Source organism: Aythya marila, assembly GCF_965140915.1.
Source record: "Aythya marila genome assembly, chromosome: 27".
Lineage (NCBI taxonomy): Eukaryota > Metazoa > Chordata > Aves > Anseriformes > Anatidae > Aythya > Aythya marila.
Window position 1 is genome coordinate 5677056 of NC_139068.1, and position 17597 is coordinate 5694652.

At 66.5% G+C, this 17597-nt stretch overlaps 3 protein-coding genes across 3 annotated transcripts in view; all 3 read right to left on the minus strand.

Moving 5' to 3' along the window:
- The window catches only part of GPX4 (glutathione peroxidase 4), a gene marked incomplete at its 5' end in the record, with an annotated part of 78077 nt that overhangs the window by 56854 nt on the left and 3626 nt on the right, over positions 1-17597 (minus strand). The window lies entirely within an intron of this gene.
- Positions 169-6288, minus strand: GRIN3B (glutamate ionotropic receptor NMDA type subunit 3B; the record flags this gene model as incomplete). Its single annotated transcript, XM_082780255.1, has 10 exons — positions 169-446; positions 933-1226; positions 1344-1411; positions 1502-1666; positions 1752-1903; positions 2052-2167; positions 2293-2438; positions 2544-3594; positions 4003-4601; positions 5851-6288. 10 exons carry the CDS (start codon positions 6286-6288, stop codon positions 359-361), a joined length of 3117 nt encoding a protein of 1038 aa, XP_082636381.1. The 3' UTR covers positions 169-358.
- On the minus strand, positions 7894-17399 carry WDR18 (WD repeat domain 18; the record flags this gene model as incomplete). Its single annotated transcript, XM_082780341.1, has 10 exons — positions 7894-8819; positions 9109-9177; positions 9963-10129; positions 12380-12504; positions 12613-12677; positions 12853-12996; positions 13664-13805; positions 14271-14404; positions 15573-15683; positions 17190-17399. The coding sequence occupies 10 exons, from the start codon at positions 17397-17399 to the stop codon at positions 8688-8690; spliced, it is 1299 nt and encodes a 432-aa protein (XP_082636467.1). The 3' UTR covers positions 7894-8687.

The window sequence follows — 17597 nt, forward strand, 5'->3', positions numbered from 1 at the left end:
CTAGCACTGTGCTGGGATCCTGCTGGGAGGTGACGCGTGAGCAGCCCAGGGCCTGGCCGTGGGCTCAGCACCTCAACCCCTGGGTGCCTCTCATGCTGCCGGGGGGCTGGGGGGGGGCCCTGCTTGCCCGGCAGGGCTGAGCCTGAGCCCCTGCCCTCGAATTCACCAGCGCTGGGCAGCGTTTGTGCGAGTGGGAAGGCTGCAGGGAAGGAAGCCGTGCCTGTGGCACCCCCATCCTTCCACAGCCCCCCCCTCATCCCTCGCCTTTGGGCCCCGTTACTTCGTCTCCTGCCTCGCAGGGAGGGGAGCGGGCTGAGGAAGGGGCCAGCGCCGGTGCCACCACCCAGTGCCCTGGGGCTCAGCCGGGCTTCGGCTCCCTCCTGCTGCCCCCGGGGCTGCTCCGTGCTCCTGCTCTGGGGCTCTCCTGCGGCTGGGCCGGCGCCTGCCTGTGGAGCAAGGAGAGCTGTCAGCAGGGCCCTGAGCCCCCGCCACAGGGATGCTGCTGGGAGGGGGAGGCCAGGCTCCTTCCTCTTCATCTCTTTTTACAAAGTGTTCCTGAAGGCTGACGGGCAGATGCCCAGCCGTTCAGCTTGGATGTGCAGTGGCCTCTCACCACACCTTAACCTGCTACCTTCCCCAAAATTAAAGCCCCCCCACCCCCATCTTAGGCTGCTGACTCAGGTTGCTGCTCTTCAACGAGCTGGGAGGAGAGACACAAACTCCCCAGGCCCTGGTGCTGTGGGGGGGGAAGGCAGCCTGGGGGCCTCCAGCCCTGGTCCTTGCTCTCCGAGGGGTGCAGCATCACGTGGGACCCTCCCCAGCCCAGCCCTGTGCGGAGGAGCCAAGCCTGAAGTTGGGGTGCAGAGCCCTTGAAGCCCCGGCTGTGCTTTTGGGGTGCCCCAGGAGCACCCCCAGGCCCCCTCCACACTCACCTGTCCTCCCGGGGCCACTCCGAGGCCGGTGCCCGGCTGCTCCTGGCCGTGCCCATGGCGGCCACCAGCTCGCTCTTCCTCACCAGGGCCGCACGCAGCTGCTCCCGCATGGCCTCGATCTTCTCCTCCAGCTCCCGCAGCTCATCCCCCGGGCCCTGCAGCGGCCCGTTCCCCCGCGGCCCCGGGGTCCCTTCGCCCTCGGGGGTGGCCGTGTCCAGCTGGAAGCGCACCCGGCGCCCCTCCTGCCGCAGCCGGGGCCAGGGCTGCACCCCGGGGCTCTGCTCAGGGGCGCACCTTGAGGGGGGAGAGGGGTCGAGGTGGGGGCTGCAGGGGGGTCCCGCCGCAGCCCCGGGGCTGGAGGGTGCCCGTGGGGAGGATGAGAGCCAGGGCAGGACAGGAGCAGGGCCCTACCTCTCCGCCAAGCTCAGCTTCTGGCCCTTCTGCTCCTCCACGCCCATGTTCAGCGCCCGGTGGATTTTCTGTGGGGCACAAGGGAGGAGTGAGGGCCCCATGGGGAGACGGAACAGGGCTGGGGGAAGGTGTTGGGGCCGGGCTCCTCCTCGCCCCACCTGGCTGGTGTGCAGCCAGTAGTTGAATTTCTTCTTCCGCTTGATGCGAGGCAGGACCAGGCGGTAGAAGACGTGCTCGCCCAGCGAGGTGAGCAGGGAGCCGCTGAGCCCGATGCAGAGCAGCACGAAGAGCCCCGAGAAGTGGTAGATGCCCATCTGCAGGGTCTGCGAGGAGAGGGACGGGGGCATTGGCAGGGTGCTGGGGGGTCCCCACAGAGCTCCCCCCTCCCCAGGTCCCAGCCGCCCGCACCTCGGTGACGGCGAAGACGCGCTTGCCGCAGGGCACCATCTTGTACCACTTGTCGTGCAGGAGGTCGATGAAGCCGGCCGACTTGTAGCGGCTGATGAACTCCGAGAGGTTGGAGGTCAGCGGCGAGTTCTGCGGGAGGCCGATGCCGTAGCCTGGCCCCCGGGGCGGGGAGGAAGAGAGCAGCAATGCTAGGACCGGGGGGAGCAATGGACAGGCACAGCCTCCAGCACCCACCACTGAGGGGTCCCCCAGAGCCCCCCCAACAGCCCCAGCACGTCCCCCCTGCCACCATTCCCCCACCTTCGATGGCGAAGGGCTTGCCCACGGTGAGCAGTTTGCAGTCGGAGTCGATGGAGACCTCGTAGTCCAGCAGGGACTTGTCCATGATGAAGGCGTTGAGCTTGGGGGGCTCCGTCCTGCGCCAATGCGGGGCGGATTGGGGGGCTCAGGGACGGGGCTGCCCCCCCAGTGCGACACCCTCAGGGGGTGTGCAGGGGAGGGGGAAAGCAGAGGGGCCCCCGATGCCCCCCCCGACCCTCACTTGAGCATGGTGACGCCGGCGGGGGTGGTGGGGACGTTGTAGCGCCGCATGTACTCGTGCATCTCGGGGAAGCTCTTCTTGATGTACTCCTCGGCGCTGCTCTCCCACACCGTGCCGAAGCGGAAGCCCTGCGAGGGGTGATGCAGCTGGAAGGAGGCACCGCAGCGTCAGTACCCCCTGCCCGGGGGGATCAGAGCCCCCCCTCCCTTCCCCGAGCACATCCCCAAGCCCACCTAGCGGCGCGCTCCCACCTTGGGGTCGTGGATGCCCGAGAGCTCCTCGAAGGTCTTCTCCCCCACCATGACGGCCGCCAGGTTGGCCGTGTAGCTGGAGAGCACCAGGAGGCAGAAGATGGCCCAGAGGTTCATGAGGAAGCGGCCGGTGCAGCACTTGGGCGTCTTGCTGGAGACGGTGCGCCCAAAGAGGATGGCGTAGCAGAGGTTGAGGGCTGAGGAGTAGGAGAAGATCTTCATGCGGTTGCGGCCGTGGGGGGTCATGCCGTAGGGGCTCTTCCACTCGTAAAGGGTGAGGAAGAGTGCGGTCATGTGCAGGGCCACGAAGATGCCCACCCACATGGTCCAGTGCAAGGGCCACATGAAGGCCCCGATAGGCGACGCCGTGTCCTTGGTCCTCACCAGGATGCCCAGGCTGGTGGAGAAGAAGGGGCTGGTGAAGTCGATGACTTTGCTCCGCGCCGAGTTGATGCTGAAGGAGGTGACGGCCATGTGGGCCGTGCCGCTGAGCAGGTCCCCCACCAGCCCCGTCCAGCGCCCGTTCTTCCAGGCCCCGTATTTCCCATCGCCCACGATGTAGAGCTCGAAGTCGAAGGGCACGTCCTCGGCCAGCTTCTCCAGCAGGTCGATGCAGTAGCCGTAGCAGCACTTCTTGTACTCCCGCGGCACCGAGCCGTTCCCAGCGCCGAGCTCCTCGAAGAGGGCGTCCAGCACGGCCGAGTCGTTGGTGCCGGGGTCCAGGCAGAGCTGTCCGGCCGGGCAGCTCCCGTCCTCATCCACCTCCCGCGTGAAGACGAAGGGGTGCTCCACCAGCGTCACCACCCGCAGCTTGGCGCGGGCGCCGCCTCCCCCCTCGGCCAGGCTCTTGCGCTGGAGGTGTCTCTGCCAGGCGCCCTCCTCCAGCTCCAGCTTGCCGTGCCGCCAGGCGCCCATCGTCACCCACGTCGGCTGCCCCAGCGAGTCCCGCAGCAGGCTCCAGACGCGGTACTGGTGCTCCGTCTGCACCCGCGTCCCGTTCTGCACCTGCACGTGTCCCGTCCGGCCGTGGAAGGACGTGTTGGACATGAACCTGGGGGGGGAGGGCACAGCGGGGTCACGGTTCGGGCACAGCGGGGTCCTGCTCCGGGGAGGGGAGGCGAGGGACGGGGCTTGCGGCTGGGAGCGTGAGGTGCCCAGCTCGGCACAGAGGAGGAGCAGGATCCGGCCCTGCTGCCTGTGCCCTGCAGCTCGCTGTGCTAGCAGGGCCAAGCGCTATTAATATTTATACAGCACCAGAGCTCGGGCAGCGTGAGGGAGATCTGAAGTGACGCAGCCCCCTTGTGCAGCCGCACAGAGCCTGTCCCTGGGGGGGGGCCATGCACTGAGCCCCACAGCAGCGGCCGCACTGGCTGTGGCCAGGTCACCCCCCCGCCATGCCCCAAAACCACCACAGAGGAGCAGGGAGGGGGCACGGCCCCCCCGGCAGCACTGTCCTTACCTGGAGAGGAAGCGCCCCGAGGACTCGGTGCCCTCCCTGAGCCTGCCGTTGCAGTTCACCATGGTGGGGACGAGCGCGAGGTCGGGGCGCACGGCGGCGGCGCTGGCGATGGCGCGGGACACCAGCTCCACCGCGTCCTGCACGAACGGCTCCAGGGGGGGCCGGCCCACCTCCCCGAAGGCCAGCAGCCCCAGGGGCAGCCCCTCGGTCTGCAGCTCGCCAGCGCGGAGCGGGGAGCCCAGGATCCAGTGAAACTCCTGCGGCAGCAGCCCCGACTGTTCGACCACCCTGAAGAGCAGCCGGGCGCGCCGCAGGTCGCAGCCCAGCACCAGCACGGGGCTGGAGAGAGCCTTGAGGCGCTCCCCGCGCTGCCGGAGGTAGCGGGAGGCCCTGGGCTCATCCAGGTAGCCGAGGTCCAGCACGGCACGGAGGAGGAGCTGGGTGCGGCGGGCCCAGAGGCCGAGGAAGCCGGAGACGTCCCAGGGGTGGCAGAGCACCAGGCTGGTCTCGTGCCAGTCATTGGCCTGCAGGATGCTCGCCAGCACCTCCACCAGCGTCTCCAGCGAGCTCTGCCGGTCCATGTGGAAGTGGAAGGGGCTCTGCCGGCACACAGGGGCGGTGGCTGTCCCCAGCCCTGCTGCTGCCCCTGGGGACAGCCCAGAGCAGCACCAACCCTCGGCTCAGCACCATCCCTCCCACCCTGGGACCACCCCACTCCTGGCCCTGCTCCCTCCAGCACCAGGACGGATCGGAGCAATGGTTTCCCTCTGCCCACGCAGCTCCAGCCACGCACCCGAGGGTGTGCAGAGCCCAGGAGACCAGAGAGCTGCCCAGGGAGGAGACCCCGCTCTGAGCCCCCCCGTTGCCACCTGAGCCGGGGGTTGTGCATCTGCCCTGCTGCCAGCAGCACGCAGCCGGCCCCAGCCCCAAGCAGGAGCTGCAAGGACGCAGCAGGCGTGGAGGGCGGCGCAGCCGGCGCGTGTCCCCGCGGGAGGCTGGGGGACAGGCTGCTGCCGTGCTCCTGCTGCGTGCCAAGAAGTGGAGTCACCTTCCTGGTGGCTGAGCGGAGGCTGGCGGCTGAGCCCAGCGCGGGCGAAGGAGCCCAAATGCTCCAGAGAGTGCAAAGGGGTCGGGCAACACAGCCCCGCGTGGCGAGGGTCTGTCCCCAGACAGGACTGGGAGTGGGACAAATCCAGCCCCAGGACTGCGGGGCTGGGGACAGGTCTCTGCTGGCAATGTTTAGGCTGTGAACCACGGCACGGGTGAGTGTGGCCATTGCGCCTGGGCCAGTGGGGCTGAATTGGGTGGCACAGGAGGCTCTGGGCACATCCCCAGGGCCCTGCTGGGGCTGCACCAGGATTGGGACAGGGGATGGGGGAGCACGGGGCTGCCAGGGGAGCTGCCTTGGACTGGGAACTGGGATTGGGTTGGGATGGAGCTGGGATGGGGGCCGGGATGAAGGTGGGAGAGAGCCAGGATGGGGGCTGGAATAGAGGCAGGATGGGGGCAGAATGGTGCCCAGGAGGGGACTGGGATGATGCTGGGATGAGGTGAGGCTTGAGCAAGGATGGAGCTCGGGATGGTGCCGAGACAGGGACAGGAACAGCAGCAGGGTGAGGACGGGATGGGGACGATATGGGAGCCGGGATGGGGACAGAGATTGGTGCCGGGATGGAGCCGGGATGCAGCGAGGATGGGGGGGGGCCACGACAGAACCGCGATGGGGGCAGGACAGGAGCAGGGACCGGAGCCGGGACGGCGCGGAGAGCTGGGACGGAGCCGGGGGTCCCTCCCGGGGGTCCCTCCCGGGGGTCCCGCCGCCCGCAGCGGTGGCCGCGAGGCTCTTACCTGCGGGCGGAAGGGCAGCGGGCCGCGGGTGTCGAGGACGCTGACGAAGGGGAGGCGCAGGGCGGCGGCGAGGAAGTCGATCTGGAGCAGCTCCCGGCGGGAGCGGGGCACGGCCAGGACGGCGGCCACGCCGCGCCCCCCCAGCGCCCCGCAGAGCCACCGCGCCAGCGAGCCGGGGTCCCGCGCCGCCGGGGCGCCCGCCACCAGCTCCAGGCTGCGGTTGTGGGGCAGCGCCGCCCCCCCGAACCCCCCGGACCCCCCGGGACCCCCGGCGGCCCCGGCCAAGGCGGCGCGGACGCGGCCGGGGGCTGCGGGCGGCAGCAGCGCTCCCAGGCGCACGGCGGGGCCGGCGCGGGCCGGGACGCGGCAGGGCTGCGGGTGCCCCCCCGCCGCCCCCAGCGCGGCCGCCAGCAGCCAGAGCGCCCCCAGCCCCGCCATGGGCACCCCCGGCCCCCCCCCGGCTCCGCTCTGCACCCGTCGGGCCGAGCCGAGCCGAGCCGCGCCGGGCCGGGGCGGGCCGGGGGCGGGGGCAGCTCCGCCGCGGCGGGGCGGGAGGGGCCGGGACGGGCCGGGAGAGGCACCGGGAGCTGCCCCCCCACCCCCCCCCCCCGGCTCCGGTGGCCCCCCGGAGGCTCCGGGAGCGCGTGGCCGGGGGGGACCTCCCCGGGGTCGGGTCCCGCCGCACCGCCCCGCAGCCCCCCGCGGCCCCGCGGGGGTGGCGCCGCCTCGCAGGGTCCCCCCCGTGCCCCGGGGGAGCCGTCGGGGGGGGGTCCCGAGGAGCCGCCGCGCCTCGCACCGAGCCCCGGCGCTGCGCGTTCCGCCCGCCCCCGCCCGACGGGACCCGGCCGGGCTCCGGCGGCTCCTCCGGGCCGAGCCCCCGCGGGCACAGCGAGCCCCAGGCTCCCGGGGGTGCGGGGTGGGGGGCTCGGCCCGGGGCCGGGGGGCTCCTCGCTCCGGGAGGGGGATCCTCGGCTGCCGGGGAGCTGGGGCGGGAGCGGCTCCGCTGAATTCGTGAGAGAAAGCGAGCGAGAAGGGAGCCAGGTACCAGCTGGCGAAAATATTGATCACCAGACAGCTTTAATGAGTCAAAGCTAATGAATTCCCCTTGCGGGGAGCGGATCCTGGCGGCCCCGGGCAGGGGCTGGGGGGGGGCCCCTGGCACGGAGCAGCCCCCACAGCCCCCACCCCAACGTGAGCCCCGCGGAGGGGCCTGGAGCAGCGCTTGGGGGGGGGGGGGCTGGGAGGGAGTGCCCCGACCTGGGGCAGCCCCCAGGGAGCCCCCGGGGCTCCCCTGCTGCAGCCCGAGCTCTGCGTGCCCCGAGCACCCCCCTGGCTCCGGCTGCTGCTCCCTGCTGCAGCCACTTCATGGTGATCCAACCCGTCAGGAGGAAGGCGGGGAGCACGAGAAGAGGAATGGGGCTCATTAAGCTAAAAGCATCATCTCAGCGAGCTGGCGTGCGAGCGGGCTGCGTGGACACTCGCGCTATTAAAGTGCACTTTAAATCAGCTGCGCTTACTTCTGGTGTGCTGAGCTGCTCGCTGCGGTGGGTGCGTGCGGGGCCGGGGCTCAGAGCACCCCTGAGCATCCCAGGCCACCCCTGTGCTGCCGCCGTGCCCCCCTCCAGCCCCAAAAAGCCCCCCGAGGGGCAGCAGGACGCGGTGCTGGCGGGGAGGGCAGCAGATGATGGAGCAGGCAGCTGCTGCAGGAAGAGCATCGCCAACTGCTGATCCCTGCAGCAAATGTACCCCCCTGTGCTCCCCCTGCTGCCTCCTGCTCTGGGACCTGAGGTCCAGGGGAGCTGCAAGGGGCACGAGGATACTTTGGGGCTCCTGGAGGCTTGGGGAAAACAGCCTCAGGGCAGGGATGAGCGAGGGACTGCGGCAAGAGATCACCTCCCTGCTCCCTGCTGGGGACGTGGCAGCAGGTTATTGAGATCTGTGGGTGCCAGAGGGGCTTTAAAGCAAAAAGTCAGGCATCTTTCACTATAAAAAACAAATCTTTTATGTAAAAAATAAACCTAAACAAAACCCACAACCCCCGCCGCCATGCTAGTGACAATACAAAAGGCCGAGTCCCCAGAACACCGTGGAAAACAAAGTAGCTGGATCAAAATATATATAAACTGTCACCTTACCCAGATGGGAAATAGCACCGTGCTCACCCCGCCCCTCCCCAGGGGCAGCCCCGTGCCCCGCAATGAACAGCCAAGCCCGCAGACCACCCCGGACCCCTGCCCGTGGGCCGGGCCGGGCGCACGGGGGTGCAGGAGCCGCGCAGCCCCCGCTCTGTGGGAGCAAAACCAAGCTCCGAGCCCCCAGCAGGGGCCTGGCTGCGGTGGGTCCGGCGGTACCGAGCAGCATCTCCCAGGGCAGGCTGGGCGGAAGGGGTCTCAAAGTGGTACCAACAGAGAGAAAACACGTTTCTGTCTGCACCGCAGGGTCGAGTAACGAAAAGAAACAAAGAGGCCGGGGGAAGAGACGGGAGAAGGGCAGGAGCTGCTCTCCGAAGGCCGCCCCGCCACCGGGACGCTCTGCCGGCAGCCGGCCGCTCCGTGGGCTGCCCCCGTCCAGCACCGAGCGGCGCCTCGGGGTGCAAACGGTCCCTGTGGTGTCCTGCACGCAGCCGGCCGGGGAGCACACGCAGCAGCCCCGCGCCCATCTCAGCCGTGTAGTCAGAGGGAGGCCAGACGGAGCAGCCGAACGCTCCGGCGCGTTCCGCCGCGCTCGCACGCCGGCAAGGCGTGGAGCCACGCGTGCCTGCAGGTCCGCGTGCCCGAGGGCTGGCTGGTTCTTCCCCAGGGAGAGGCAGAGGGGTGAGAGGGCCGGGGGTCGCCTCTTCATTTGGCCGGTTTGGTGATGATGCGAGCGGAGAAGTCAAAGAGGTTCTTGTTGATCTTCCGGAGGGTGCTCACCTCCTCTTCCAGCTCGCTCACCTGGATCGTCAGGTGCTCCTGGTCTCCCACCAGGTTCTGTGAAGAAAAACGCGACAGGAGAGCTGCAGGCACCCGGCCTCAGCTCTGGCAGTGGGGGCTGGTGCTCCTCTGAGCAGCAGCAAATCCAGAACCATTTCATCCCCTCCCTTCTTCACCTCCTGTTCAAAAGCTGCACCCCCTCCTACCCCATGTGCAGACTCCAGGATTTGCCCCCCCCCATCCCCAGCTTGGCACAGCACCCCAAGGGCCAGGTCTGCTCAAAAGAGGACCCCAAAGGGACCCGCACCAGCAGGAAGCGCCTCCCCCACCCCTGAGGATCTCTCACCTTTTCCCTCGTCGAGCACATCTGGGCGTACATCCTCTCGCCCTTCTCCAGGTAGCTCTCCCCGGAGTCCTGCAAGGACCGGACAGGACGGATTCAGAGGACCCCTCCCAACAGCCCCCGTGCTGGGTAACCCCCGCAGGAGCTGTCACCCTCTGGGGACAGACACAGACAGGAGCAGCTCTGGGGCTCCGGGCAGACAGGACAGGGACAGGCAGACGTGCTGATGAGCCTTTGGTTGTTCACGGCCCAGGACAGCCCCGTGCTGCCACCAGATGCTCCGGGGTTGGAGCCCAGCCCAGGAGGCAGAGCAGAGCCCACAGCACGGCACCGGGCTGGGAGGACAAATGACTGCACCAGCCAGGGCTGCAAGGGGAGTGCAAGGAGGGAGAATGGATTTCACTGCACTGGAGAGCAGAGTTCAGGGAGGGGAGAAGAGCCTCTGGCACATCCCTCTGTGCCCTGCCTGGCAGAGGGACACGAGGCTCCCACCACGAGCCTGCTTGCTGGGCAGTCCCAGGCTTTAGGAACAGCACCGGGGGAAGTTCAGCAGCACAGAGAGGGCAGGAGAGAGGATCAGATGTGCACAGGAGGCAGGAGAAGGGAGCAGCCTTGTGCAGGGAAGGGCCCACGTCCTCCCAGGAGCCAGGCATGCAGCCTCACATAAGCCATCGAGCTGCCTGTCCTGCTGCCCCTGAGCCCACCGTGGGGGTCTGCACCCTCACTGTCCACTGCACATTACTCCATCAGCAAGAAATGCACCAGGTCCTCGCCCCAAGGGGGCTGCAGGAGAAATTCTGTGCCCTCCAGAGCCGCCACCGACCCCTTTCCCCCGGCAGCCCGCTGCCCCCCGGTACCTGCTGGTGGAGCCCGAGGCGCAGCGTCACCCCCTCGCTGCCCTGCTCGTCGCTGCTCTCGGTGCCGTAGAGGTGCTTGCTGAACTTGGGAAGAGGCACGCTGGGCTTCCCATCCGGGTTGAACATGTTGGCTGGGGCCAGCACGATGAAGGCGTTTGTAACCGGACCTGGGGCGGCACAGAGGGGAGGTCGGGTCACATCCCTCAGCTCTGACAGCTTTGCCTCCCGCCTGGCTCCTCGGGCAGCCCCGAGAATAAACACAGCCCGAGGAGCTGCGGGTGCCCGGGACTCCCGTGCTCACCCCCAGCACCCCGAGACACCTCCCGGGCACCTCCCAGCCCCGGGCCCCGCTCCGTGCCCCCGGCAGTCTGCTCGTCCTCTGCAGAGCGAGCCATCCATCAGCGGCCGGCTCACAGCTGCCTGCCGGTAATGATCTATCACACACACTCGTTTGGCAGAGATAATGAGTGCTTTAATTACTACACTTACCCGCACAGGCTGCTGCTTTCTGTCAGCAGCCCCCTCCGCCCCCCGCTGCAGGCTCACACTTGCTGCCAGACTCCCACCGCGGCCCCGGAGCGCTGCCGGGCGCGGGACCCTCCGAGACCACCAAGGCTCCCCGGCAGCACCCCCGCAGCCCAGGGGCTCGTGTGTGAACAGAGCAGCTCAGGCACTGCCCATAAATCCCCAGCCATCCGTCTTCCCCCCGCTGAACTCAACAGCACAAAGGGAAAGGTTAAAAGGATCCAGAGCCACCTGAGCGAAGGCTGCCGCAGAGCGCAGCTCCCGCGCGGATCCGCTGCCAAGGGCGGCCGGGAAAGGTGCAGAACGGGAGGAGGAGGAGGGGGCAGTTTGCTTTTACTCTTGCTCCCTCCCTCCCAAAAAGAAGTTTGCTGCTGCTTCCGAGATAGCCGTTAGCGAGGGGAGCACCCCCAGCCCACCCACGGGGCAGGGGGGGCATTGGAAAGGAAGGGGAGAGCCAGGCAGGGGGGACGAGACCTCACCAAGTAGCTCTCAATCCCCACGTCTGCTCCCCACCGAGGCCCAGACCTCCAGCAGAACCAGCCCAGCTCCCCCCACCGGTGAGGACGCCCCTCCCAGCCCCTCGGTGCCGTCCCTCTGCCCGTGCCCTGCCCCGCTCAAGGACAGGCAAACCCTGGGGAAGCCCCTGCCCCATCCTGCCAGCTCGGCACGCTCCTCCCCAGCCCCAAAGCCACGCTCCAGCTCCTCTGCTCTATTTCCAGCACCGTCATGTGGCTCCCCACTGGTTTCTCCCTTGCCCACAGCCTTTGCCCCCTGTGAGCAGAGGGATGTCAGCACCCTGAGCGCGCCAGGCTGGAGGTGGCTGTCACATCAGCTGTGGCTGAAGCCCTCGTCATCTCGGGAAGGGAACACGCCAGGGGGGCAGCAGGGCAGCAGCTCGGGACAGACCTTGCCAGGAGGTGGATCCACGGCCGGCCAGAACTCAGGGCAGGGCCCCCCCACCCCCTGCTCCCTGCGGCACAGCTCCCCCGGTGCAGGGGGCTCCCTGGGGGACACCTCCCGAGCCACGTGCGGCTCCCATGTGTGGATGAAGCACCCGGGCAGCAGCGGGGTGGAACTGGTGCCAGGGCTGCTGGGGAAGCCAAATCCCTGCCTGCAGGGAGAAGCCAGCCTGCAGGGGTTGCAAAAAGCACCCTCACCTCACGGCCCTGGCACCCAGCAGCACGGTGCTGCGGGAAGAGCAGAGGATTTGTGTCCCTCTGTGCTCTTCTGGAGCCTCGAGGAAGGTTTTAACGCCTGGCTCGCAGTGGGAGCTTGGCCACCTCTCCTGCGATGACTCACACGGCTCAGGCTTTGCCTGTTTTCACTCTTCTAGTGCTACTGGAGCAAGGCTGGATGGACGCTGCAGCAAACCCCCCGCAGGAACGGTCCTTGGCAGCAAAAGGCAAGCAGGAACGGGTCTGCAGGCAGCCTGGGTCTCAGTGCCTGCCCCGATGCAGCCGCTCGCCCACCTCTGTCCAGAGAGTGAACTCGTACTTCTGCTGCATGAGCCTCATGAGCTCGTGGGTGCCTGCTGCTGGGGGCACGGGGGTGGCTTCTCCCCTTCCTCAGCATCCTCAGAGGCCAGGGTGTGTCTGGGGGAATGGCTCCCTTTGGAAAACAAGGCAGAAGACCCTGGACTTCCTCATCGACAGGGTAAAATCTCTGACTCAGCCTCTGACAGAGCACAAGAGGGTTGTTAACAGACGTGGGCAAGGTCAAAGCGCTGCTCCAGACAGCTAAGGCATCCCTTTAATGCCTCTACCCTTCCTGAAAGTGTGAAGCAAGTACCAGAAAAATGCCTGAATTGCGCACGGCAGCGTCAGCAGAAGCGAGACAGCAGCAGCCTTCAGCAGCTGAGGAGGAAGGGGTTGTGGAGATAAGGGCATGCCTACCTTTGTGATTCATCGTCTTCAGGCACTGCTTGCTTTGGATGTCCCACAGCCGGACCGTTTCGTCGTGGGAGCCGGAAAGCAGCAGGCTGCCATCCGTGGAGACGGACAGACACGTCACCTGGTTCCTGGAACGGGGAAAAGGGAACCTCAGGGCGAGCCAAGGTCTGCCAGGAGCCCGTGGGGTGGGCAGACGGGGGCAGTGAAGCACTCGGCAGGTATGTCTGGTATCTCACCTGTGCCCTTTGAAGATCTTCCCGTTCTCCCGCTCTGTCTGGAAGGTCCGGTCCCTCTGCACCGGCTGCAGGAACGGAGGAAGGGAGGAGGGCGAGAGGGGTTGGAGGGGAAGACCGAAGGCAGCAGGTTCAGCGCTGCGTCTGGGCAGGGCGGGGGAGGCGCAGGGAAGCCAGGCCCTCCCGTCCTGCCACATCGCAGCGGGGAGGCAGCGGGGCTCAGGGTGCGCCCCGAGCACTCACCCAGGCACAGAGGTCGACCTGGAAGATGGAGCCGTCCATGCCGCCGCAGAACATGTGGTACTCGGACAGGTCCAGGGTCACGGCCATGATCCCCACGTCGAACAGGACGGACAGCAGGAGCTCCCCAGATGCGACTTCCCAGAGCTGGAGTCAGGCAGCGCGGGAGAATTAAGGGCTTAAACGTCCACCACAGGACGGGAAGAACCCCCTGCTGTGGAGCAGCACCCACATGCCCAGCGCCGAGCTGGCAGCACCAGAACCCCCTCCTCACTGCAGCTGGGGACACTGAGGCACAAACTGGCCTGCCCTGGGTCACCCAAAGCAGCCTCTTTGTGACCAGGAGATGGCAATGCTCCTCGGCAGCTCCGAAACAGCCCCTGACCTGCCTGTGCCCGTCTCACCCTGTCTGGTTCCCCAGGGCAGAGCCTTCCTGCAAGGCAGGAGCAGCAGACACGGCTCCAGCTCCGGTGCCTGCCGTGCCCAGAGGAGCCAGCTCCGTGCTCTGCGTCCTGCCAGACCGAAGGGACGCTGGGGAAGGGAAATGAGGGATGAACCCAATGCCCCCCAGGGACGAGAGGGACTGCAAAGCAGGAGGAGACACAGTCTGAGGGCAGGTGCAGCGAAACCGCTGCTGTTTGGAGAGGCAAAACCCATTAGGTCTGGCAGCTCTGAGTCATCACTGAGACAGCCAAGAAACCGAGCTGCTGCAGCCCGCACGGACAGCTCTGCTGCAGCCCAGCAGAAGCCAGGCTTTAACCCTCCGGGGCCTGCACACCTCTGGGACATTTGTTTGTTCCGAGCCGAGCCTCACCTTTGCTGTCTGGTCGAGGGACGCTGTGGCAGCTCGTGCCAGGGGCCCCCCGAAGCCGCAGCACATGTCTGTGATAGGGAGGCTGTGTCGGGACCACACGTGGCGAGGGTCTGGGATCTGGGAGGGCTCTGCCTGCAGCACGCTGTAGGAGGGAGGACCAAGAGGAGACTCAGTATGGCCGGGCAGCAAGAGCTACGCTGGGGATGCCAAGGCTGTGAGGGGGAGCTGAACAAGGCTCTGCTGCCTCGGGGACGGCTCCGTGGCTGCAAGACCAAGTGCAGAAGCTGCCAGCAGCCACGGCACGAGAAGGGCCACTACAGGGGTTCCCCCATCCCAAGGGACAGAGCCCTCAGCTGCTGATACCCGGGGGAAATGCTGCAGCTTGGGAATCTTGGGTGGGACACCAGGCAAAGTCGACCTGGCACTGAGGATAACAGCACTGCACAGCTTGCATAAGGAGGGCGCAGCCTTGTCACCACCAGCAGGTTTTAAGAACAGCTCAGAGACAGGCTGAAGCAGAGCTGATCCTGCCTCCCGGCAGTGGTGGGGACCTCGTGGTCTGCACTCCTGGCCCAGATGCTCTCTGTGCCCAGCACGGCACCGTTACCTGTACAGGTTCCACACCAGAGCCAGGCAGTCCTTTGCCCCTGAGAGAAAGTGGCTGCTGTCATCAGTGAAGCAGAGGCAGGTGAGGTCCTGGTAGTGCCGGTTCAGGATGGCAAGGAGGTTCCCGTTGGAGACCTAGGGCAGAGGAAAGGGCAGGGGAATGCTCAGAAAGGAACACCGGGATGTGCCAGGGTAACTGCTCCCTGCTCTCAGCACCCAGAGCCCATCCCCAGGTAAATCCAGCAAGAGGCAGTTTGGGAGGCTCCTGCCCACAGCAGCTCCAGAACCTAGGGACAGCAGGGCAGCTTCCCCGGTCAAGACACAGGCAGGCCGTGGAGCTGTCCTGTTCGTTGTTGATATCACTGATGGCTTCTTCCAGCCTCGTTACTCAGCTGGAAGGCAGGAGATGGCTGCGGTGCTCACAAACCTGCCCCAGGGGCTGCTGCATTTTGGCAAGGCTGCGTGGTCTCAGGCCAAGGAGGGCTCCAGGGTGGAAAATGCCTTCCTAAACCCGGAGCTCTTCTTGGTGAAAGGCAACGCTGCAGGGAGGGAGGGAACTACGGAGGCAGTGAGGGAGTGCCACATAAAAGAACAGAACCAGCTCCCTCTCATTGTCTGAATTACACCTAAAAATAAAGGCAAACTGCAATTCAACAGAGAACAAGTGGTTTCGCAGAGCAGGCGAGTAACTGGGGCTGCTGGAAGCCGTCCCCAGCTCCGTGCAGCCTCTCAGCGTGCCTGCTCACCCCGCCGTACGGACACGGTCACTGCTCCTGCCAGGCCAGGCTGGCTGGAGGCACGCAGAGGGGACGCGCTTTGCAGATGAGGCAGAGCAGAGACCAGCTCAGAGCACCATGAGCAAGCAACTCCCACCTGCTGCAGTCTCAGCCCCAGCGTTCCTTCTGAGGGCTTTTGTTTTTTTTTTCCTCGGTGCTGCCACAGGCACATTTTTAAAAGCAAAACCTGATGAATTAAGATAGAGCCACCCACATAATAAGGCTCAGAAACATCCCCCGAGATGGAGAGCTTTACAGGTTAGATATCTCGGTCTTTAATCCTGCGGCTAAGAGCAAGCTGTGTTCTTCTATTTACTTGGTGAGGTGCTTAGAACGCAGCGTAATCCCCACGTAAACACCGCCACTAATTAAAAACAGGGCGACGAGCAGAGCCCAGCGGCCTTTGCAGGCATCAAATATTAGGCTAAAATGTGGGAGAACCTGGGCAGCTCGCTCAGCCCTGGCCAGCACCTTTGGGTGTCCCAGTGCCCTCCCCATCCCCTCGGCAGGCTGGGAGCGCTCCTCACCTCCCACAGGTAGATGCTCTCAGCGACGCCGGCCAGAATGTAGAGCCCGTTGGGAGACGCTGTCAGGCAGGTCACCGGCCCGGGGCAAATGATCTTCTGCTGGAGCTGGTCCTGGGAGCACAGAGACGACAGCGGCCGTTCAGTGAGGGTGGTGATTTGGGGAGGGGGAGAGAAATAAAAGCCTGGCTTGGGGCAGGCCGGCACCGGGCAGAGTCCTCGGCCCTGCCCCTGGATTCTGGGGTTCTGTGCGTGCCGTGGTTTAACCCAGCTGGCAGCTCAGCACCACACGGCCGTGCCCTCACCCTGCGTCTCAGCGAGAAGCTGAAACGTCCTTGGCTTGGTGCGAGCACTGCTCTGCAGCAATAAAACATCGGGGTGTTCTCAGCACTCTGCTCACCCTAAGCCAAAACACAGCACCCTACCAGCTCCCAGGAGGAAAATCAACTCTGTGCTAACTGAAACCAGGACAGGCTGGAGACGAGCTGAAGAAGAAAACGATGCAGAAGCGCGGTCCCTGGGACAGCACAAATCCCACCGAGTTGTTCTGTGTTTTGCCGGTTTCCTCGCACTTGCTTTGTGTTTAATCCCCCAGCGAAAAGGTAAATTGCCCTCCTGCACCCACGGAGCCCCAGCCACAAGCAGTGGGAGCAGTACCAAGAGGCAGGGGATTTGGGTACAGTCGTGCTCCACAGCTGGGGAGCCCTGGAGATTCAGCAGAAAACGAGCTAAGATTACAGCAGAATAATATTAATTAGAGAAAGAAACACGATCTGAGCTAGCTCTTGGCCTGGGGGGAGCAGAGCTGGCAGGAAGAAAGGGAGCACAGCGAAGGGGCCATGCATGCACTGAAGCTCCCGGACTGCTGCTGCTCTCTGCAGCAAAACTGAGGGGAAGGCCAAGAAACGGGGAGGTTTTGGGTGTGGGGCGGGGGCTCTGTGCTGCTCTCCTGCCATAACCGCGGCGCTGCCGGGGCACAGCCAGGAGCAGGGCAGCTCTGCAGGGCCGGGTGAGGGCTGGCTGGAGGGGTTTGTCTGTGGATTTTCTGTTTTTGGCTGAAATATGCCCAGAACATGAGAGATTTCAGGCAAAGCAGAAGCAGCCCGGGGGGTTTCTCTGCGACTCTCCCCCAACATGCGGCAGGGCCGGGAGAGCTCCTGGGGGAGCTCCTGGGGCAGCCCCACGGCCCCAGCGAGGGCAGCTCCCTGCTCGGGAAGGGGATGTGAGGATGGATTCCCCCCCCCCCCAAAAAAAAAAAAAAAGCCTTTAGAGCCGCCCCTACACGACCCCCTGGGGACCTCTCCACCGAGGGAGCTCAGCACCCCCCAAAACCACGACCCCGGGGTCCGAGGGGGGCAGGGCGGCTGCGGGCAGGGCCCGGGGGTCCTCGGGGCACCTCGGGGGGGGGCTCCAGTGGAGGGGGGGGCCCGGGGGGCTTCACCCCACAGCCCCCGGGGGGGGCCCCGCGGCCACTGAGGGGGGGCTGAAGGGGAGCTCGGCACGGATCCGGCCCCCCCCAGCGGCGGGCAGCCCCCACGCAGCTCCCCGGTACCGGGGGGGCCCCTCCGTGCCCGGAGCCCCCCCCGCAAGCCCCCCCTCACCCCCCTCCCCCGGCGCTACCTTCCTCTGCAGCTCCCAGACGTTGATGTAGCTCTTGCCCAGCTGTGCCCCCAGCAGGTGCTCGCCCCCCAGCAGCGCCAGGCCCCGCGGGCCGCTGTTGCCGCCGCGGTATCCGGGCAGCGCGGAGCCCGAGTGCAGCTCCCACACGGAGCAGTTGCAGAGCGGCCCCGCCGCGTCCGACACCAGCGCCACCTCCATGGGCGCCGCCATCTTCGCGGTCCTCCAGGGCCAGAGAGAGCGCGGCGGGAGCGCAGAGCGCCGCCCTTCCGGAGAGCCGGCCAATCGGCCGCGGCGGCAGGGCGGATGGGGAGGGGATGGGGGGGAGGGAGGGGTAGCGGAGAACGCACGCACGCGGCAGGAAGCTCAGCAGGGTCTGGCCCGGTCGGGCTCGGGATGGGAGACCTGGAC